This window comes from Gymnoscopelus braueri (assembly GCF_963280865.1).
Source record: "Gymnoscopelus braueri genome assembly, chromosome: 5".
NCBI lineage: Eukaryota > Metazoa > Chordata > Actinopteri > Myctophiformes > Myctophidae > Gymnoscopelus > Gymnoscopelus braueri.
In genome coordinates this window covers 55487959-55507017 of record NC_137606.1, presented here as the reverse complement: position 1 = coordinate 55507017, position 19059 = coordinate 55487959, and the positions used below count along the sequence as shown (strand labels likewise).

The 19059-nt window shown below is 39.6% G+C and overlaps 2 protein-coding genes across 2 annotated transcripts in view; one reads left to right on the top strand and one right to left on the bottom strand.

Moving 5' to 3' along the window:
• Nucleotides 1-12450, top strand: part of LOC308085195 (NACHT, LRR and PYD domains-containing protein 12-like) — a gene marked incomplete at both ends in the record, with an annotated part of 28921 nt that extends 16471 nt beyond the window's left edge. The window contains 4 exons of the mRNA XM_080428278.1: nt 1842-2015; nt 3973-4122; nt 6804-6856; nt 11906-12450. Of these exons, the coding sequence (XP_080284404.1) occupies nt 1842-2015; nt 3973-4122; nt 6804-6856; nt 11906-12450 (922 nt within the window). The remainder of the gene's footprint in view (nt 1-1841; nt 2016-3972; nt 4123-6803; nt 6857-11905) is intronic.
• The window catches only part of LOC308086001 (immunoglobulin superfamily member 11-like), a gene marked incomplete at both ends in the record, with an annotated part of 302311 nt that overhangs the window by 164615 nt on the left and 118637 nt on the right, over nt 1-19059 (bottom strand). The window lies entirely within an intron of this gene.

The window sequence follows — 19059 nt, the reverse complement described above, 5'->3', positions numbered from 1 at the left end:
AGGAGTCAGGAAGCGAAAGTGATCATGAAAAATAAACAGAATAACGCGACCACAGTCAAAAGTAAAAACTCGGGATTTCTCGTGCTGGCACTGAGGGTACTCGGGAAAAACTCGGGATATGTCGGGGCGTGGCACTGAGAGAGTTAATGTGCAGCAATTTAAAAAATACCAAATTCGCCAAATATTACAGAAGAAATAGGCAAACATTGTGAAAATACGCCTCGCACTGTGAGGCGTTGTGAGCTTGTAGATCGGCTATTTTCACAGTATTTATCTGTGGAACCGAGTCAAACTAAATGTAAATCCTCAACTACTACAATAGACCCTTCGCTAAACCCCACCCCAAAAGCGATTGTCCAATGCCAGCTTAGCAACCGTTGTTAGCTGGCATAGGTCTGGCAAGCTTTCGTCACCTGCCATAGCTGTCAATGTTATTTTGCCCGCACACACACAATCATTTGCGACATAATAGCAAGAATAGGAATACCACGATAACGCAATGGTGACTATGAACCACGTACCCAAACCCGTTGGAGGCTGCTTTTCCCAAGCTGAAATCTGCACTTAAACTGCAAGGCTGCATGGCTGTGTTGTTGAACACATACACAGCTTAACGTCAGGAAAGTTACACGACTCACTCGCCCAGGTGGTGTCAATAATAGGCTACTAATCACCGTAATCGTAACAAAATTCAGAATCAAAGCGCTGCCTGTTTCGTATTCCGCACGTTAAAGTATATTAATTCATTTGTTCGTCTATTTAACTACTACTGCAGTCTTACCCTGCGGTACATGAAAACTCCTGTTACAGTCATGGATCAACTTCAACCTGGTGTTTGCACTTTCTCCATTTACGGTCCGTACATCTATATAAACGTTCAGATTTCAAATATAAAGTGCTTACCCCATGGCCACGGATGTTACAATTATGCACGGGAGTCTCAAAAGTACCCGAATATTCTGTATTGTTCAATAAAAAGCATTTTAATCCGATCAGTGGCCATTTTCTCATAATGTACCAGAGTGCAATACACCTACCAACCGATAGGGTCGCTCAGTTGAAAGCATATGGATAAAATGGCCACCGATCAGATTAAGATGCTTTTTATTGAACAATACGGATGATACAGGTACTTCTGAGAGCCCGTACATAAATGTAACATCCGTGACCATGGGATAAGCACTTTATATTTTAAATATGAACGTTTATGTAGATGTATGGGCCATAAATGGAGAAAGTGCAAACACCAGGTTGAAGTTCATCCATGACGGTCGTGACAGTCGACCGTCGTGTATCCATGGCTATTACTCCCTCTAACATTTCCCATGTTTTTAGTTTATTGAAATAATGTCATGCACATTTGTCCAGTGCATAGCCTACTGCAGGCCTTGTTGACTAGATTTAGAAGAGATTTTGAAGCTCTTGCTCCTGAAATGATCGATTATTTTTAAGGGGAAAAGCCATCATTTAACATGCAAGTCATTGGGTGAGAAGCAGAGCGTGTCAGGCGCTGCCAGGGCTGGGTGTGACTAACTTCGCACCACCAGTCTCAGAGTGGAGTGGGCGGGGCTTAGTGAAGGGTCCATTCCAAGTGCTTGTCAGGGTGGGGGGTCCCCAGTTCAAATATGGGTGTTTTGTTTCTGGGGGGTTGCGGCCTGAACATTTTGGGAACCCTTGCTGTAGTTTACAGAGACTTCTCTGTTCTCTGGTTCCCTGTTCTTACTGACATCCTGTTAATGTCTGGAGAACTACATAGAAGATCTCTGAGTTAACTTCCTTGACAGTGAACATGGCTGATCTGTTCTGATCATTTCTGATTTTACATTAATCTGTCATTACAGACTTGTTGGCTGTGAGCTCAAGAAGAAACACATTGAAGTTGTGGCTTCAGCTCTCAGTTCTAATCTATCCCATCTAAGACACCTGGACTTAAGTGTTAACCGGCTGGACCTGGAGGACCTGGCTCCGCTCTGTGATGCACTGAAGAATCCTCATTGTAGACTGGTGACTCTACGGTCTGATTCATTTATATTCATTATTTTCATCATTTATTTATTATGTGATTATACTATGAATATTGTGGTGATGCTTTATGTGTAGAGTGTGAATAAGGTTGATATCATAGTGACACACTTTGACTAGAATAACTATAAGGTACAGTGACTACAGTACGTGTTACAATTACAATTGAGATACATTCACCCTTTCTTTCTTTCTTTCTTTCTTTCTTTCTTTCTTTCTTTCTTTCTTTCTTTCTCGTGTTGTTACACTGAATAGTCAAGTTGAACCCAAGTACAGACTCAAACACAGAGGCAGGAATACGTCAAATATCAAAGACTTTAATGCCCGTCATTTTAAAACATGGGGGTGTGGCAGCTATCTGGGATATGGGTGTGGGGGGTATGTGGGAGTAGGGGGCTGGGGGTTTGTGGGGGTGGGTTTCAAAATGCTTTGAAAATAGCAGATAATAAAAAAAGCAATAAAAAAAGCTAAAAATGGGCAGTAATGGGAGGTGTTGTGAGCTTATAGATCGGCTATTGTATAAAATAGATTTAAAGTTGTTAAACTGTTCCTTGTTTTGCTGTTGACCCCCTGGAACTCCCTCAAGGACCCCAGAGGTCCTCAGACCACACTTTGAAAACCACTGCTCTAAAGATATGCTAAAAATATGATTGTAATTTAAATCCTATATTATACACCAGTAGAATTGAAGAAAATAGAAGAGAAAATTATGTTGCACTTTTTTGCAAACATATCGACCCTCGAATGTGCCTTGAGAGTGTTCTTGAGTGTTTGTAGATTATAGTTTTACAACAAGAAGAACAAATCAGAGCTAAGAAAACATTGGTGAATGTCAGAATCTTGGTGAAAACCAAGTAAGTGGGTCCTAAGAAGAAATCTCTTCTTCAGAATGGTTGGTGAATGAGGCACATGGATGTAAATGATCCCATTAACTATAACAATGACACATCTTTTGCCAGAGTATTTTTTGTTTTTTTTGTTTAAATAGTAACGTTTCAAATAATTGAGTAAAAAGTACAATATTTGATCTAGTGGAGTATAAAGTTATAAAAAATGGACATACCTAAAGGTAGGGTAAGTGATTTTCTTTGGTTAAAATAAGTGTTATATAGCTCTATATTCTGATAGTACTCATTGCTATAGAGTGTGTGTTCAGTAAAAGGAGTCTCCTCGTCTCTCCAGCTCTTTATAAAACAGAAAATGCATTTTCGTTTCAGTTTCAGTTTCATTTCCAATGTTATCCAATCAGGATAGAGAACTCATTTAGGATATAGATTAAACAAGTGAAATTGGAAGTGATGACACTAAGAAATTATCAGGCAAAATTGGAACTGGAACACTATTTAAAAAAAGCTTAAAAATGGGTACTTTCTCCTGATTGGCTGAGATTTTGACATCTACCGGAAAATGTATTTTCTGTTTATTAAAGAGCTGGAGAGACGGGGAGACTCCTGTTACTGAACAAACACTCTATAGCAATGATTACTATCAGAATATAGTGCTTTAACCTTTTAACAAAATACTTTTTGTTGTAACCAAAAAATATCACTTACCCTACCTTTAAGTAAAGTACCTAATTATGTCATTTAAGTACAGAACTTGAGTAAATGTAATTAGTTACTTTACAACACTGGTCTGTATTGTCTTTTGCTCCAGCATATGTCCTATCAGCTTCACTTGTCTTAAATTGTCCATCAATTGTCCTTTGTCCTGTTAGTTCTTCTGTATACAATACTGTTGTCAACCTGTTGCTGTCATGTTACCTGCATGTTGGAAGATTAAGTAAAGATTATTGTGTTTGTTACTCCTGTCTGCCTGCTCTTTCCAGCTCTTGGTTTTCTACTTTAAAACCCTGACAGTCCATCCAGACCAGGTCCTTTAATATGTGGCTGTAAGCAGGTTTTATTTATAGCAGACATTCAAACTTCTGGTGTTTTATGTTTCATTTAGACTGATGAACTGCTGGTTGTCAGAGAGAAGCTGTGAAGCTCTGGCCTCAGCTATCCGCTCTAATCCTTCTCATTTGAGAGAATTAGACTTGACCTTCAGCGTCCTGCCGGAATCTGTTCTGAAGAACTTCTCTGGATTGGAAACTCTCAAGTGAGTAGACTTGGACTGTGTTCATGTTGGTTAGTGCAGCGATTCCCTTGTTTCATGTTCCTGTGACTGGTAGGAGAGGGGGGGGGGGGGGGAGAGATTCTGAATCTATATTACAGTCATGCACCTGTTAAAGATGAATAATTATGTATATAATAATCTGTTGCATTAATTATAACCAGGCTGATGCCGTTGGTAACGACGCCCCTCCAGTTATGCAATACCCATCATACCTGTATGTCTGTCTGTCTGTCTGTCTGTCTGTCTGTCTCTATGTCCCTTCTATGCCCATAAATGGAGTTCCGTGCAGTGGTGGATAAAGTACTACATGTTTTGGTTACTTAATTAAAAGTATCAATACTGAAATGTGGAAATACTCTGTTACAAGTAAAAATCTGGTAATCAAAATTTACTTCAGTAAAAGTACAAAAGTATTGGTATCAAAATATATTTAAAGTACAAAAGTAAAAAGTACTCATTATGCAGAATGTCCCACGTTTTCAAATTAAAACAAATCTTTTGAAAATAGCAAATCTACAAGCTCACAATGCGTCGCATTGTGAGCTTGTAGATCGGCTTTTTTCAAATGACCAAAATGTATATAGGGCTGAAGTGGGTAATGTTTGGTAATAATAATCAAAATCTACAAAGTAAATAGTAACTAAAGTTTTCAAATAATTGTAGTGGAGTAAAATACAATATTTGGATCTGAGATGTAGTGGAGTAAAAGTATTGGCAATTGGAAATACTCAAGTAAAGTACAAATACCTCAAAATTGTGCTAAAGAGCAGTACTTAAGTAAATGTACTTAGTTACTTTCCACCACTGGTTCCGTGTGAGGCATGCCCAAATATGGGCATAGACCAGAATGTGGAGTGTCATCATAATTATGACTCTCCATATATGGGGATTTGTGGATTTATCTGTATTGTTTGACAACCTGACCTCCTTCTGACCAACTTCCCACTCCCACAAGTTGACCGGTCAGACGGTTCTCGAGTTATGCAGGACACACACACACACACACACACACACACACACACACACACACACACACACACACACACACACACACACACACACACCTCTCGTTTATAGATATATAGATAGATTTACATTTTAATCCAACCTACAACAATACATCTCTTGTGCTGAATGAAGTAATAAGTCAGATAGTGGATGACACTAAAGTCAGAGAACTCTCACCTCCTGTCAATAATGATGGAAGCAGACAGACATGTCAATGACAGAGAGACACATCATATAAGTTACTGTATATTCAACACTGGCAACAAATGTTTTGGAAATCAACCAATTATGTGTGTGTAGATCAAATACAACTAGATGTTAACTGTTTATTATTTAGTTTCAAATACAATTAGAGAAGCAAAGATAAACATGAGGTATAATTTGCATATTATTGACCCAACAGTTTTGGAAGTACATCTTATATGTGAATGTGAAAACTGTAATAGAATAGTGTTACTGTCACAGAAACCTTTTATCTCCATATTTAATTGATTTCAGCTTTCTTTAACAAATGAATGCTATTGCTCATTTGTCACTTAAGCCCTAATACAGTGGTTCGTGCTATGAGCTTGTAGATCTGCTATTTTGTAATAGCCAAAGTATAACATATTTATAAAGGGGTTAAAATGATTGGCTTTATTAACTAATTTTGCTGGGGACCCCCTGGTATCCCCCCAAGGACCCCTGGGGGTCCCCGGACCCCACTTTGAGAACCAATGCCCTAATGTATTCTTCACTTTATGACTGTCCTGTAAAAGCAGTGAAAATACCTGATGTACAAGGCAAGCTCACAACGCGTTCCATCACCTATTTGCAAACTTAAAATAATAACTACATTGGATCCATTGGAACTCAGGTTATTCTTTCCATTTCCTGAAAAGTCACCATTTGTGCTAAATCCATCATATTTACTCATACATATTTACTATAATCATGTTAAGAGTTCATTAATGTGCACTGTATGTGCCAAATAAGATCATAAAGTTTAAACTTAATCATTCTCAGCTCAAAATATGGTTAGTAAAGATATTATGTAGTTAATATTTACACTACAAATGAATAATGGTAGATTTATAGCAGATACTTTTAATTGAACCGTACAATTGTATTTAAGGTATATTCTAGCATAATACATGTAAGCTGTAGTTTGGCATCAATTTAAACTATTTAGAGGAGTCAGTACCCTAGTATCCCTATTCTAGGCATGTCATGATATGTGAACATTCTGAGAAAATTGACCATTCAGTGAGAATAAAAGGTCTACAAGATCGAATAGTAGACCTACAAGCTCAAATAGCAGACCTACAAGCTCAAATAGCAGATTTAACTGAAGAAGACAGAAAATCCCCTCTCACTCATTTCATGACAGTTGCTCATCCAGCACATACTGCTGCAGTTCCATTTGAATGTCCTCAATTTAACATTGTATGACCACAGCCTGCTGGCCAGTACCATGGGAAGAAATAACATTACTCTATATAAATCTAAAAACAAGAAATGTTTCTAACTCCTCTCCTCCAAGCCAGGTGGCAGTGAGTTTGTCCAGACGGGCTGCCTGGTGAAGATAATGGTAGCAGAAACACTGTAGTGTCAGGTAGTGGAGACGTTGTGTTAGACAGTCAGACATTGATGCATTGTTGTTCTACTTCCTACAGAGTGAAACATGGAGGACATGAACACTGGACCAATCCTCAACTCCTTAAAAGATGTGAGTACATGTGTGTGTGTGTGTGTGTGTGTGTGTGTGTGTGTGTGTGTGTGTGTGTGTGTGTGTGTGTGTGTGTGTGTGTGTGTGTGTGTGTGTGTGTGTGTGTGTGTGTGTGTGTGTGTGTGTGTGTGTGTGTTTATAGTGTGTTATATAGTAACCTTTTAACCAAAAAAATATCTCTTACCCTACCTTCATACACTTGACCTTTGGCTCTGTACTTTGTCTGCTCTTTTTACCCTCTGCAAACCAAACCTCTTCTTCGAAAAAAGTGACGCGTTTAGACAGCTTTTCGGTGAATGTTCCCCCCAGAATAGGTATACTAGGGTTCAAGTGGATAATGTATAAATTAAATTAAAGTTTCTATCACACAAAGATTTAGCGGGCCCTATGTAGTAACTCTGAGGACCCCCTTGTAGTAACTCTGAGGACCCCCTTGTAGTAACTCTGAGGACCCCCTTGTAGTAACTCTGAGGACCCCCTTGTAGTAACTCTGAGGACCCCCTTGTAGTAACTCTGAGGACCCCCTTGTAGTAACTCTGAGGACCCCCTTGTAGTAACTCTGAGGACCCCCTTGGGGTCCTGGACCCCCTGTTGAAGACCCCTGCTCTATTGGCTACTAGTAAAATGGACCTGAATTGCAACTGTATGCGTTTTTTACTCTACGTCAAATCTCTTTGACAAAAATAGCTCTCAACGTTGTTGACATGTTGTGAGCTTGTAGATCAGCTATTTTTGGCGAACGTTCCCCCACAGAATAGGATGCTGGGGTTCAAGTGGTATTTTTTGAGGGAGTTGTGTTTTCAAACATATTTGAAAATAGAATACCTTTATATATTTATGGGGGCATATGTTGCATTCAATGACCATCACAGCACTTTTCTCAATGTAATACAATATTTTGAACATGATGTGAAATGATGGAATATTGATCTAGTCTTTGATAAATGTGTGAATTGTCTTTAGATGTGTCTCACATCTAAAGACTGAATTATGACAAAAGTATTTTCTAAATCTTCTAGTGATCTTCTAGTGAACACTACACAACTCTAGACTAAAGTCTTGTAGTGCAGAGCAGTGGTTCCCAGACTGGGGGAATAATTGTCAGGTCCCCAAAATAATTGTGGGGGTCCCCAGATGATTATCTTAATGTGCAACATTGTTTTCTCACTCAACAGTAAACAAACCAACATACAGTATAAGTGTATACAGGGTATCTGCACATTTATAAAGTTACAATTTAATGACTATGAGTATGAAACCTCAGTCATGCGAGTGTTAAGACCTTTTTAATATCACATTGTCAAATATTACGTAAGAAAGAGGCAAACATTGTGAGAATAGCAACACCTCACACTGCGAGGTGTTGTGAGCTTGTAGATCGGCAATCTGGGAACCCATCGCCAAATAAAAAAGGAAAAACAGCGCCCTCTGCTGTTTTTTACATTTGCACTTAGCTCTGGGAGGAGCAAAATGGAGCACACGTAAACAAGGAAACCGGGGAAAGCTGCCTTCAGCCTTTCACTTCCGGTGGTGCGCCTATGTTTTCATTCCCACTAACAATATGTCTCCATGGAACACTAACACCACTTCTCCCAGAGAACATGGATGGTTTTGGTTATAAGCAGCTCTTGTTTCTATGATGAAAGAGCAAGTTAAAATGTGAATATCTTTCTGTGGTTTTGTCTGCTCCGAGGACGCTATTGTTAAATGACTTTAGGTTTGTTTCTAGTGGGGAAGGATCGGCACACACGTAAATCCCGCCCACTACATTTGATTGGGTAAAGCGCGGCCTTCTTCTTGATCTGAAGGCACACCCAATTGTAGGCCACGCGATATGACGAACCCTCCGACAGATTCAAGCGGAGAGCAGAATCTGTTCTTGAGAGATTAGTAGATTGGTTATTTGTGGAACCGAGTCAAACTAAATATAATGCCTCAACTCTTACAATTCCAAGTGCTTGTCAGGGTGGGGGTCCTTAGTTTAAATAAGATTATTTTGGGTTGTCCGCAGTTTAAATATGATTATTTTGGGGGTCCGCAGTTTAAATATGATTATTTTGGGGGTCTGCAGTTTAAATATGATTATTTTAGGGGTCCACAGTTTAAATATGATTATTTTGGGGGTCCCCAGTTCATATTTGATTATTTTGGGGGTCCGCAGTTTAAATATGATTATTTTGGGGGTCCCCAGTTCAAATATGAATATTTTGGGGGTCTGCAGTTTAAATATGAATATTTTGGGGGTCCGCAGTCTAAATATGAATATTTTGGGGGTCCGCAGTTTAAATATAATTATTTTGGGGGTCCGCAGTCTAAATATGAATATTTTGGGGGTCCGCAGTTTAAATATGATTATTTTGGGGGTCCGCAGTTTCAATATGATTATTGTGGGGGTCTGCAGTTTAAATATGATTATTTTGGGGGACCGCAGTTTAAATATGATTATTTTGGGGGTCCGCAGTTTAAATAGGATTATTTTGGGGGTCCGCAGTTTAAATAGGATTATTTTGAGGTCCCCAATTTTCTGAAGAATAACTTGCAAACAATGTGTATCATGGCACTGTTCTCACTGTAATACAGTATTTTGAACATCATGGGAAATAATCTTTGCTAAATCTGTGAATTGTCTTTAGATGTGTCTCACATCATTCATCATTCAAAATCTTCTAGTGTGAGAGTGTGTCAGACTTTAGTCTTTCAAACAGTCTTGTAGTGTAATGTCTTACACCTGCTGACTTTCAAACCATTTCACAGTCACAGTCAAGTCGTAATAAAATAAGTATGTGTCGCGGCGCTCCTGTCACTCAGTCGTTGTAAGGTGGTGTTTTTGTGATTCTCACAAGTCTGGACCGGGTTGGACACTCATTACTGGAGTACAATGACGTAAACGTCACCTCACAATGCCTCGCAGTGCGAGGCATTGTGAGCTTTTAGATCGGTTATTTGTGGAACCGAGTCAAACTAAATGTAATGCCTATACAATTTCAAGTGCTTGTCAGGTTGGGGGTCCCCTGTTAAAATATGATTATTTTGGGGGGTCTCCTAGCTTTTCAAATATGATCATTTTGGGGGGTCTCCTAGCTGTTCAAATATGATTATTTTGGGGGGTCCCATAGCTGTTCAAATATGATTATTTTGGGGGGTCTCCTAGCTGTTCAAATATGATTAATTTGGGGGGTCCCCTAGCTGTTCAAATATGATTATTTGGGGGGGTCCCCTAGCTGTTCAAATATGATTATTTGGGGGGGTCCCATAGCTGTTCAAATATGATTAATTTGGGGGGTCCCCTAGCTGTTCAAATATGATTATTTGGGGGGGTCCCCTAGCTGTTCAAATATGATTAATTTGGGGGGTCCCCTAGCTGTTCAAATATAATTATTTGGGGGGGTCCCCTAGCTGTTCAAATATGATTATTTGGGGGGGTCCCCTAGCTGTTCAAATATGATTATTTGGGGGGGTCCCCTAGCTGTTCAAATATGATTATTTGGGGGGGTCCCCTAGCTGTTCAAATATGATTATTTGGGGGGGTCCCCTAGCTGTTCAAATATGATTATTTGGGGGGGTCTCCTAGCTGTTCAAATATGATTATTTGGGGGGTCCCCTAGCTGTTCAAATATGATTATTTGGGGGGGTCCCATAGCTGTTCAAATATGATTATTTGGGGGGTCCCCTAGCTGTTCAAATATGATTATTTGGGGGGTTCCCCTAGCTGTTCAAATATGATTAATTTGGGGGGTCCCCTAGCTGTTCAAATATGATCAATTTGGGGGGTCCCCTAGCTGTTCAAATATGATTATTTGGGGGGGTCCCCTAGCTGTTCAAATATGATTATTTGGGGGGGTCCCCTAGCTGTTCAAATATGATTATTTTGGGGGGTCCCCTAGCTATTCAAATATAATTATTTGGGGGGGTCCCATAGCTGTTCAAATATGATTATTTGGGGGGGGTCCCCTAGCTGTTCAAATATGATTATTTGGGGGGGTCGCGGCCTGTAAACTTTGTGAACCCATGGTGTAAGAGAGGCTTAATCTATTAAGACCGGAAACACATCTGTGTCATTTTAAAATGTCTTTGGCTATTCAAAAATAGCAGATCTACAAGCTCATAGCGCGGCACTCGGTGCCGCGCTATGAGCTTGTAGATCTGCTTTGTTTGATAATCTTTGCTTCTGGGGGTCCCTGGAACAACATATTTTAAGAAGGGGGTCTGCGGCCCAATATATATCATTGTGGGGGTCCTTGACATGAAAAGGTTGTGTTCCAGGGACCCCCAGAAGCAAAGATTATAGTTAAACATGTAGTTTAAAAATATCTATATATTCAAAGATTTGTACACATTTTCAGATAAAAAATAAATGCAGATCTACAAGCTCATAGCGGGGCACTCGGTGCAGCGCTATGAGCTTGTAGATCTGCTATTTTTTTGGAATAGCCAAAGTATAAAATAATGGTTATAGCTAAACATGTTCCCAGTCTTAAAGGGTTAAAGGGATAGTTCACCCAAAACATAAGTTATTTTCTATGGATTAGTCACCACATGGAGACTTGAATTCATGGATCCGTTTCAGTTTTAGTCTCATTCCTAAGACAATAATAAGATGACGAGCAGTGGGTTCCGGTAGGAGACACAAAGAGTCTCCTTTGTGTCTCCTACCGGGTGACTAATCCATAGAAAAAAAAACATTTTGGGGGTGAACTATCCCTACTACTATAATTGACAAGGCCTCTGAAGTATGTCTGGGGTTCTCAAGAACAGGATCTCTCCACTTGCTCTGGAGAGGAGGGGAGAGGAGAGGAGAGGAGAGGAGAGGAGAGGAGAGGAGAGGAGAGGAGAGGAGAGGAGAGGTGGGGAGGGGTGTGGAAAGGAGGAGAGAGGAGGGGGGAGGGGAGGAGGGGTTGTGTAGATGTGAGGGCGGCCCAAACCTCTAGTCCCTTTAATGGAGGCATGTATTGTTTGTTTTGTTGGTTTTGTCTCATATTCTCTCTCTCTCTCTCTCTCTCTCTCTCTCTCTCTCTCTCTCTCTCTCTCTCTCTCTCTCTCTCATATCAGATCTCCATCCTCTCACACTGGACCCAAACACAGCAAACAGAAAACTCTGTCTGTCTGAGGACAACAGGAAGGTGACAAAGGGGGAGGAGCTTCAGTCGTACCCTGATCATCCTGACAGATTTGATGATGATGAGGAACAGGTTCTGTGTACAGAGGGTCTGACTGGACGCTGTTACTGGGAGGTAGAGTGGAGTGGAGGGGTTGAGATAGGAGTGACTTACAGAGGGATCAGCAGGAGAGGAGAGGGTAGTGTGCTTGGATTCAATGATAAGTCCTGGAGTCTGCTCTGTCATGGAGGCACTTACTCTGTCTATCACAATAGTATGCGGACTGTCCTCCCTGTCAGTTCCTCTGACTCCAACAGAGTATCAGTGTATCTAGACCACCCTGCAGGGACTGTGTCTTTCTATCAAGGGTCCTCTGACTCACTGACACACATTTACTCCTTCCAGTCCTCATTCACTGAACCTCTTTACCCTGGGTTTATGCTTCATGACCCCCCCTCCTCCTCCTCCTCCTCAGTGAGTCTTTGTGAGGACAGATAATGTCTCTGATGAGTTCAGATTGACATAACAGTGAAGTGTAGTTTTTTCTATTGATTCAGTTAAATGGTAAATCATTGTTCTGCACTGGTGCCTTCCCGTGGCACCACGGCATCCTGACACTTCTTTTTCTTTTCTCTGCTGGATCAAGCGCACGCACAATCGCACATGCATCGGCGTGCACTTGCGTGCCCACGAGCAGTGATGTAAAGTAACTAAATACATTTACTCAAGTACTCTACTTAAGTACAATTTTTGAGTGACTTTTACTTTACTGGAGTATTTCCAATGTTCAGTACTTTTACTTCTACTCCACTACATCTCAGAGGCAAATATTGTACTTTTACTCCACTACAATTATTTGAAAACTTGAGTTACTAGTTACTTTGTAGATGTTTATTATTATTACAAAACATACATTACTCACTTCAGCGCTGTATCCATTTGAAAATAGCAGATCTACAAGCTCACAACGCGTCGCGATGCATTGTGAGCTTGTAGATCTGCTATTTTCATAAGATTTCTATACATTTTATACATTTGAAAACTTGTGAAATGGGTCATTCTGCACAATGAGTACTTTTACTTTTGGTACTTTAAGTACATTTTGATACAAATACTTTTGTACTTCTACTCAAGTACATTTTGAATTCCGGACTTTTACTTGTAACAGAGTTTTTTTTTACATTGCAGTATTAATACTTTTACTTAAGTAAATATATGGTGTACTTTTTCCAATGCTGCCCATGAGCATGCGTTCCCATACTATGGTCACACTAGTATACTGTAGCAGACTACTACCCAGTGGTGGAGAAAGTACTCACATTTGTTACTTGAGTAAAAGTATCATCAATACTGCAATGTAGAAATACTCTGTTACAAGTAAGTCCGGAATTCAAAATGTACTTGAGTAAAAGTACAAAAGTATTGGTATCAAAATGTACTTAAAGTACAAAGTACAAAAGTACTCATTATGCAGAATGTCCCATTTCACAAGTTTTCAAAATGCAAAAGGTATATAATATATGTTTTGATCTACAAGCTCACAATGTGTCGCATCGCGATGCACTGTGAGCTTGTAGATCTGCTGTTTTCAAATGGCCGAAATGTATATAGGGCTGATGTGGTTAAGGTATGTTTTGTAATAATAATCAACATCTACAAAGTAACTAGTAACTAAAGTTTTCAAATCATTGTAGTGGAGTAAAAGTATTATATTTGCCTCTGAGATGTAGTGGAGTAGAAGTAAAATGACTGAAATTTGGAAATACTCCAGTAAAGTAAAAATACCTCAAAAATTGTACTTAAGTACGGTACTTGAGTAAATGTACTTAGTTACTTTACACCACTTGTTTGAAGTTATAATGGGTTCGTATATAGGAAGGGGGCGTGTCTGGTAATATAAATATCAGATATCTAAATACTGAATCAAGCAACTTAAAAAGTGTCTGGGGTGAAAAATAAAAGCCAGAGTAGAAGTTAAAATGAATGTTTAATTAAATAGTAGTAGTAGTAATTAGATTACATCGTTTTGTTTTGTTATCAATTGTTTTTATTATCATATCAGCAATATAATTATGTTTAGATGAATTAGATTAAATAGTTGAATCAAACAGCTTAGTGGGTAGAGAGGTCGTCTGCTCATCAGAAGGTCAACGGTTCACCTCCTGGTCTGTGTCGACGTGTCCTTGAGCAAGACATTTATATTTGTGTCTTCGGCGAAGAGATCTGGTGTAGTAGAGGGAAAATAGATGGGACCAAGTACAGACTCCTTTTTAACCTATTAAGACCGGGAACGCATCTGTGTCATTTTTTTATTTCTTTGGCTATTCAAAAATAGCAGATCTACAAGCTCATAGCGCGGCACCGAGTGCCGCGCCATGCGCTTGTAGATCTGCTATTTTTGGATAGCCCAAATAAATGTAAAAGTGCCACAGATTATTTCCCAGTCTAAAAGGGTTCAGTGATAAATGTTAGTTCCATTCAGATTGAAACAGTGAAGTGTGTCAGTTGTCTGGCACAGAGCCAACTCTATGACTCTGGACTGACTGAGTAAACAGAGACTAGTTAAAGGCAGAGCAACACTTTATGATATTTACATACTGTATTTACTGGACAATATTGATCTATAAATGTATGTTGCAAATGTCTAGCATGTAAAACCAGCTACATACATTATATTCACAATGCTCTGTAAGCATTTCTGAAACATAAAATAAATGAATATTGATAATATACAGTAAGTGTCCTTGTATTTATTTCTATGGAGTTTGGGTGAGTTTGTCAAGATGCACTGAGGTATAGACAATCAGCTATTTTATTACTTTTATCATTACCATTATCATTATCATGATTATCATAATTATTATTATCCTATCTTTATTTTATTTTATTTACAGTCAACACACAAACCTGAGACTGTTTGATCCTACAAAATGATATTCTGAGGTATTTGCTTTTTAATGATTGATTTCTGTGTCAGTTCATTAGCAGTGATAAAGAGTTCCATGTTTTCATTGTTCTACGTCAGTGGTTCTCAAAGTGCGGCCCAGGGACCCTCAGGGTTCCTTGAAGGGGTTCTAAATGGACCCTTACAGGTCTGTAACTCTGAGAGTGTACACATGGAACCAAATGGACTCTTACAGATCCCCAAAATTGTACTTTGCTGTTTATAATCATGGCTCCTATTTGTTTTGAATTCATCTAAAGTATTCTCTAGTTAGTTTTATAAACACAATACAGTTTCAGTTAGTTAGTTATACGGTTAGTTATGTTTTTGTAAACTAAAGCCTCATTTATATTAGTGTTTCTGTTAACTAAAATGTTTTCTTTAAATTCTAGTCTTTGTTATTTTGTTTCATTCCGATGTCTTCAGGATTAATGTACAATGTAGGGAAAAACAAACAAAAACACATTAAATGGAAAGGAGATGGGATCCTTAAACTGGAGTCAGACAGGCTTTTGAGTCCTTGTATTTTAGTTATGAAAAAAGTCTTGTTGAGAGCAACATGAACGGCCCTGCAAGGTAAGGGCAATGCTTTACAAAGTTAGTAAGTAAGTAGTAAGAGGAATCCCCTCATCTGACTGACTAGCCCTAGAATGTCTGTGATCTTACATAAATTTCATGTATTCCAAATACACAGCCATAGATCGGTCCCATCCACACGGTTAGCCGGCTGATCTCCGCGGCAAGACTTGGAGTCAGATATTGTCCTCTAGTTTCATATCCATTTGAAAGTTCTGCCAGGAAACGTGTGTTTAGTAAAATATCTCCACTTTTCCACGAGCTGCACGTGGACGACTTTCTGTACGGGGGAGGGGCCAGAAATGTGTGCAGGACTGAACATATCAAAACTTCCTTTGGGAAGCACAAATGTATGGGACACACAATGGGCAGGTGGTGTGATTCATTTCCCCGCACCAATCGCACGCACCTGTCAATTGTGTGCCCCATACGTTTGTGCTTCCCAAACCAGTGGTGGGAAAAGTACTCACATGTTTTACTTAAGTTAGAAGTATTAATACTGCAATGTATAAGTAGTCTGTTACTAGTAAAAGTCCGGAATTAAAAATGTACTTGAGTAAAAGTACAAAAGTATTGGTATCAAAATGTACTCAAAGTACCAAAACTAAAAGTACTAACATTTTTGAAAATAGCAGATCTACTAGCTCACAACGCGTCGCGATGCGACACGTTGTGAGCTTGTAGATCGTGTAGCTTGTAGATCTATTTTCAAATAGCCTATATGGATAAAATAGGGCTGAAGTGGTTAGTGTATGTTTTATAATGTAATAATTTATATCTGCAAAGTAACTAGTAACTAAAGTTTTCAAATAATTGTAGCAGAGTAAAAGTACAATATTTGCCTCTGAGATGTAGTGGAGTAGAAGTAAAAGTATAGACAATTGGAAATACTCCAGTAAAGTAAAAAAAACTCAAAATGGTACTTAAGTACAGTACTTGAGTAAATGTACTTAGTTACTTTACACCACTGTCTCAAACATGGACTGTTTCCAAAGGAAGTTTTCATATGTTCAGTCCAGCAGTCATTTCAGGTCCGGCCTAATTGTTGACAGAGAAGGATGTCTGTGTGAATCCTGTGGAAAAGTGGAGATATTTTACTAAACACACGTTTTCTGGCAGAACTTTCAAATGGATATGAAACTAGAGGAACAATATCTGACTCCAAGTCTTAGGAATTCATTATTGGGTGAGTTACACACGCAGCGCGGAGCACTTTTATGCCGTGGAGATCAGCCTGCTAACTGTAAGCGGATGGGACCGATCTATGGCTGTGTATTTGGAACCCTTTGCCATGCACTTGTTGCCATGCATACAACCATATATATATATATGTATATTTTTGTCATTCATATTTATTGATTGATGTAATTCACATTTTAATGCTGTTCATCACATTATGCAATGTCATGTTTTCATATTGGACAAGGTGCGCTGTCACAATGTTTTCATATAACGTCTGCATGTTTTTTATAGTGTGTGTGCGTGTCCGTGCGTGTGCACGTGACTGTGCGTGCATGTGCGCGTACGTGTGTTATAGGGGCGCTCTCCCACTACAAGTAGCACTACAACACTACCTGTCTGTCTGTCTGTCTACTATTGAGTCCTGTTGACAGACAACTTGTCTAAAACGTTCTGAAAGCAACAAGCTGCTTGAGGTTGTAGTAGGCTGCAGTTGCCAGATAAAACCACCAGGTGTCATCAGAAAACCATTTCATAGACTGATAGACTTTTAGACAGCTGTCTGTATAATGTGTGTTGTGTTGTGTTGTGTTGTGTTGTGTTGTGTGTGGTGTGTGTTGTGTGTAGGTACCAGGCTTCTTTCTTTCTGCACTGTGCTGTGCAGCATGTTGCTTCACATGCTTTACATTGTTGCTTTGCATGTTGCATCACTTCTACACCTAGACTAGCCTCGCGTGGCCAGACAATATCACACGACACACTGCGTGGATATTAGTCTGGTCCCTATCAACGATAGATTTTTTTCCAAGGGGTGGTTACAAAAAGATCCAAACGGACTCTATTGGTTAGACCTAAACCAATCAGAGCAGTGCTTCCTTGTTCACGAACTAATCAGAGCAGTGCTTCCTTGTACGTCATTGCTCCAAATAAGGTGATAAGCCCGCCCACATTTGGATACTGGGCCCTGGTTGGCTCCACACCACTGCGGAGGGAGAGAAGTGGAATCTCTATGGAGGGGGGCCAGACCTAATCTGCCGAGGGCTAAAGTGCGATGCGATTTTGCAAAGGCAGATTCGGCTGGAACCAGGCTACACCTAGACACCTCCACCAAATACACACACAGACACAACCCGTTACACACGCATTACAACAATGAGGGGGGCCTTTAGATACATGGGGGTAGATAATATAATGTCATTACTGTATGTTATCTACTCCCATGTATCTACATGGGGCCCCCTCATTCATACAATAGCATCATATATAACACTTGACTGTATGGTCCTTTAAGTATGTGTGCTTCTAGTGTAAGGCCTTACCTGGCTGGGACAAGTGACATTCCTTACATAAACATAAAAAACCCTAGTTTTAGAACATTTATAGGGGCCCAACTCTTGCAAGAAACCAGGGCCTGCCCTATTTATTACAGATAAAGTATAATGAATAATGTATGATTAAAACATATATAATAATATATCTGCATTAAATAGGTCAGCACCCGATTTTATATACAGTATGTGTGTGTATATATTATTTATTTTATTTATTTTTTGACGCTTTGAAGCAGTGGTTCTCAACCTTTTCACGCCGTGACCCCCCAAAATAATCATAATTGAACTGGGGACCCCCTAAAATAATCATAATTTTGAACTGGGACCCCCCACCCTGACAAGCACTTGGAATGTAGGAGTGGAGGCATTACATTTTGTTTGGCTCGGTTCCACACATAAATGTTGTGAAAATAGCAGATCTGCAAGCTCACAACGCCTCACGTTGCAAGGCATTGTGAGCTTGTAGATCTGCTAAGTTCACAATGTTTGCTTCTTATATTATCTGATGATTTGGCTAATGTTTGACCGTTTTTTTTATAGAAAGTTTTTTCATTACTTTTGATTCAAATAGTCTTTTCCCCCTTTCATTTAAGTATTACAAAGGTTTTAAAAGTCCTTAAATTGTCACTTCACTGTCATCTGGGGAACTCCCCAACATCATGTTGGGTCCCGATCCACACGTTTAGAACCACTGCTTTGAGAGCATGGCCATAGACATATATGGGCATGGCTTCCTGCTCTGACACTCTCTCTGGCATCTAAACCAATCACTGCGACTGGGGGCGGGACATAGAGGACATTCTCTATGTGATGGCTCTGTTTGGGATTCCCTTACACGGCCATCTCAACCAATCACAGCGACTGGGGGGCGGGACAGAGAGGACATTCTCTATGTGACGCTCTGTTTGGGATTCCTTATACGGCCATCTAAACCAGAGGTCTTCAACAGGGGGTCCGCGACCCCTAGGGGGTCCGCGGAGTTACTGCAGGGGGTCCGCGAAATTGTTGTTTGATTAAACAATTTTTTTTCTTTTTTTTTTTTTTTAATGTCATTGTCTTTAAACATAACATGAATCC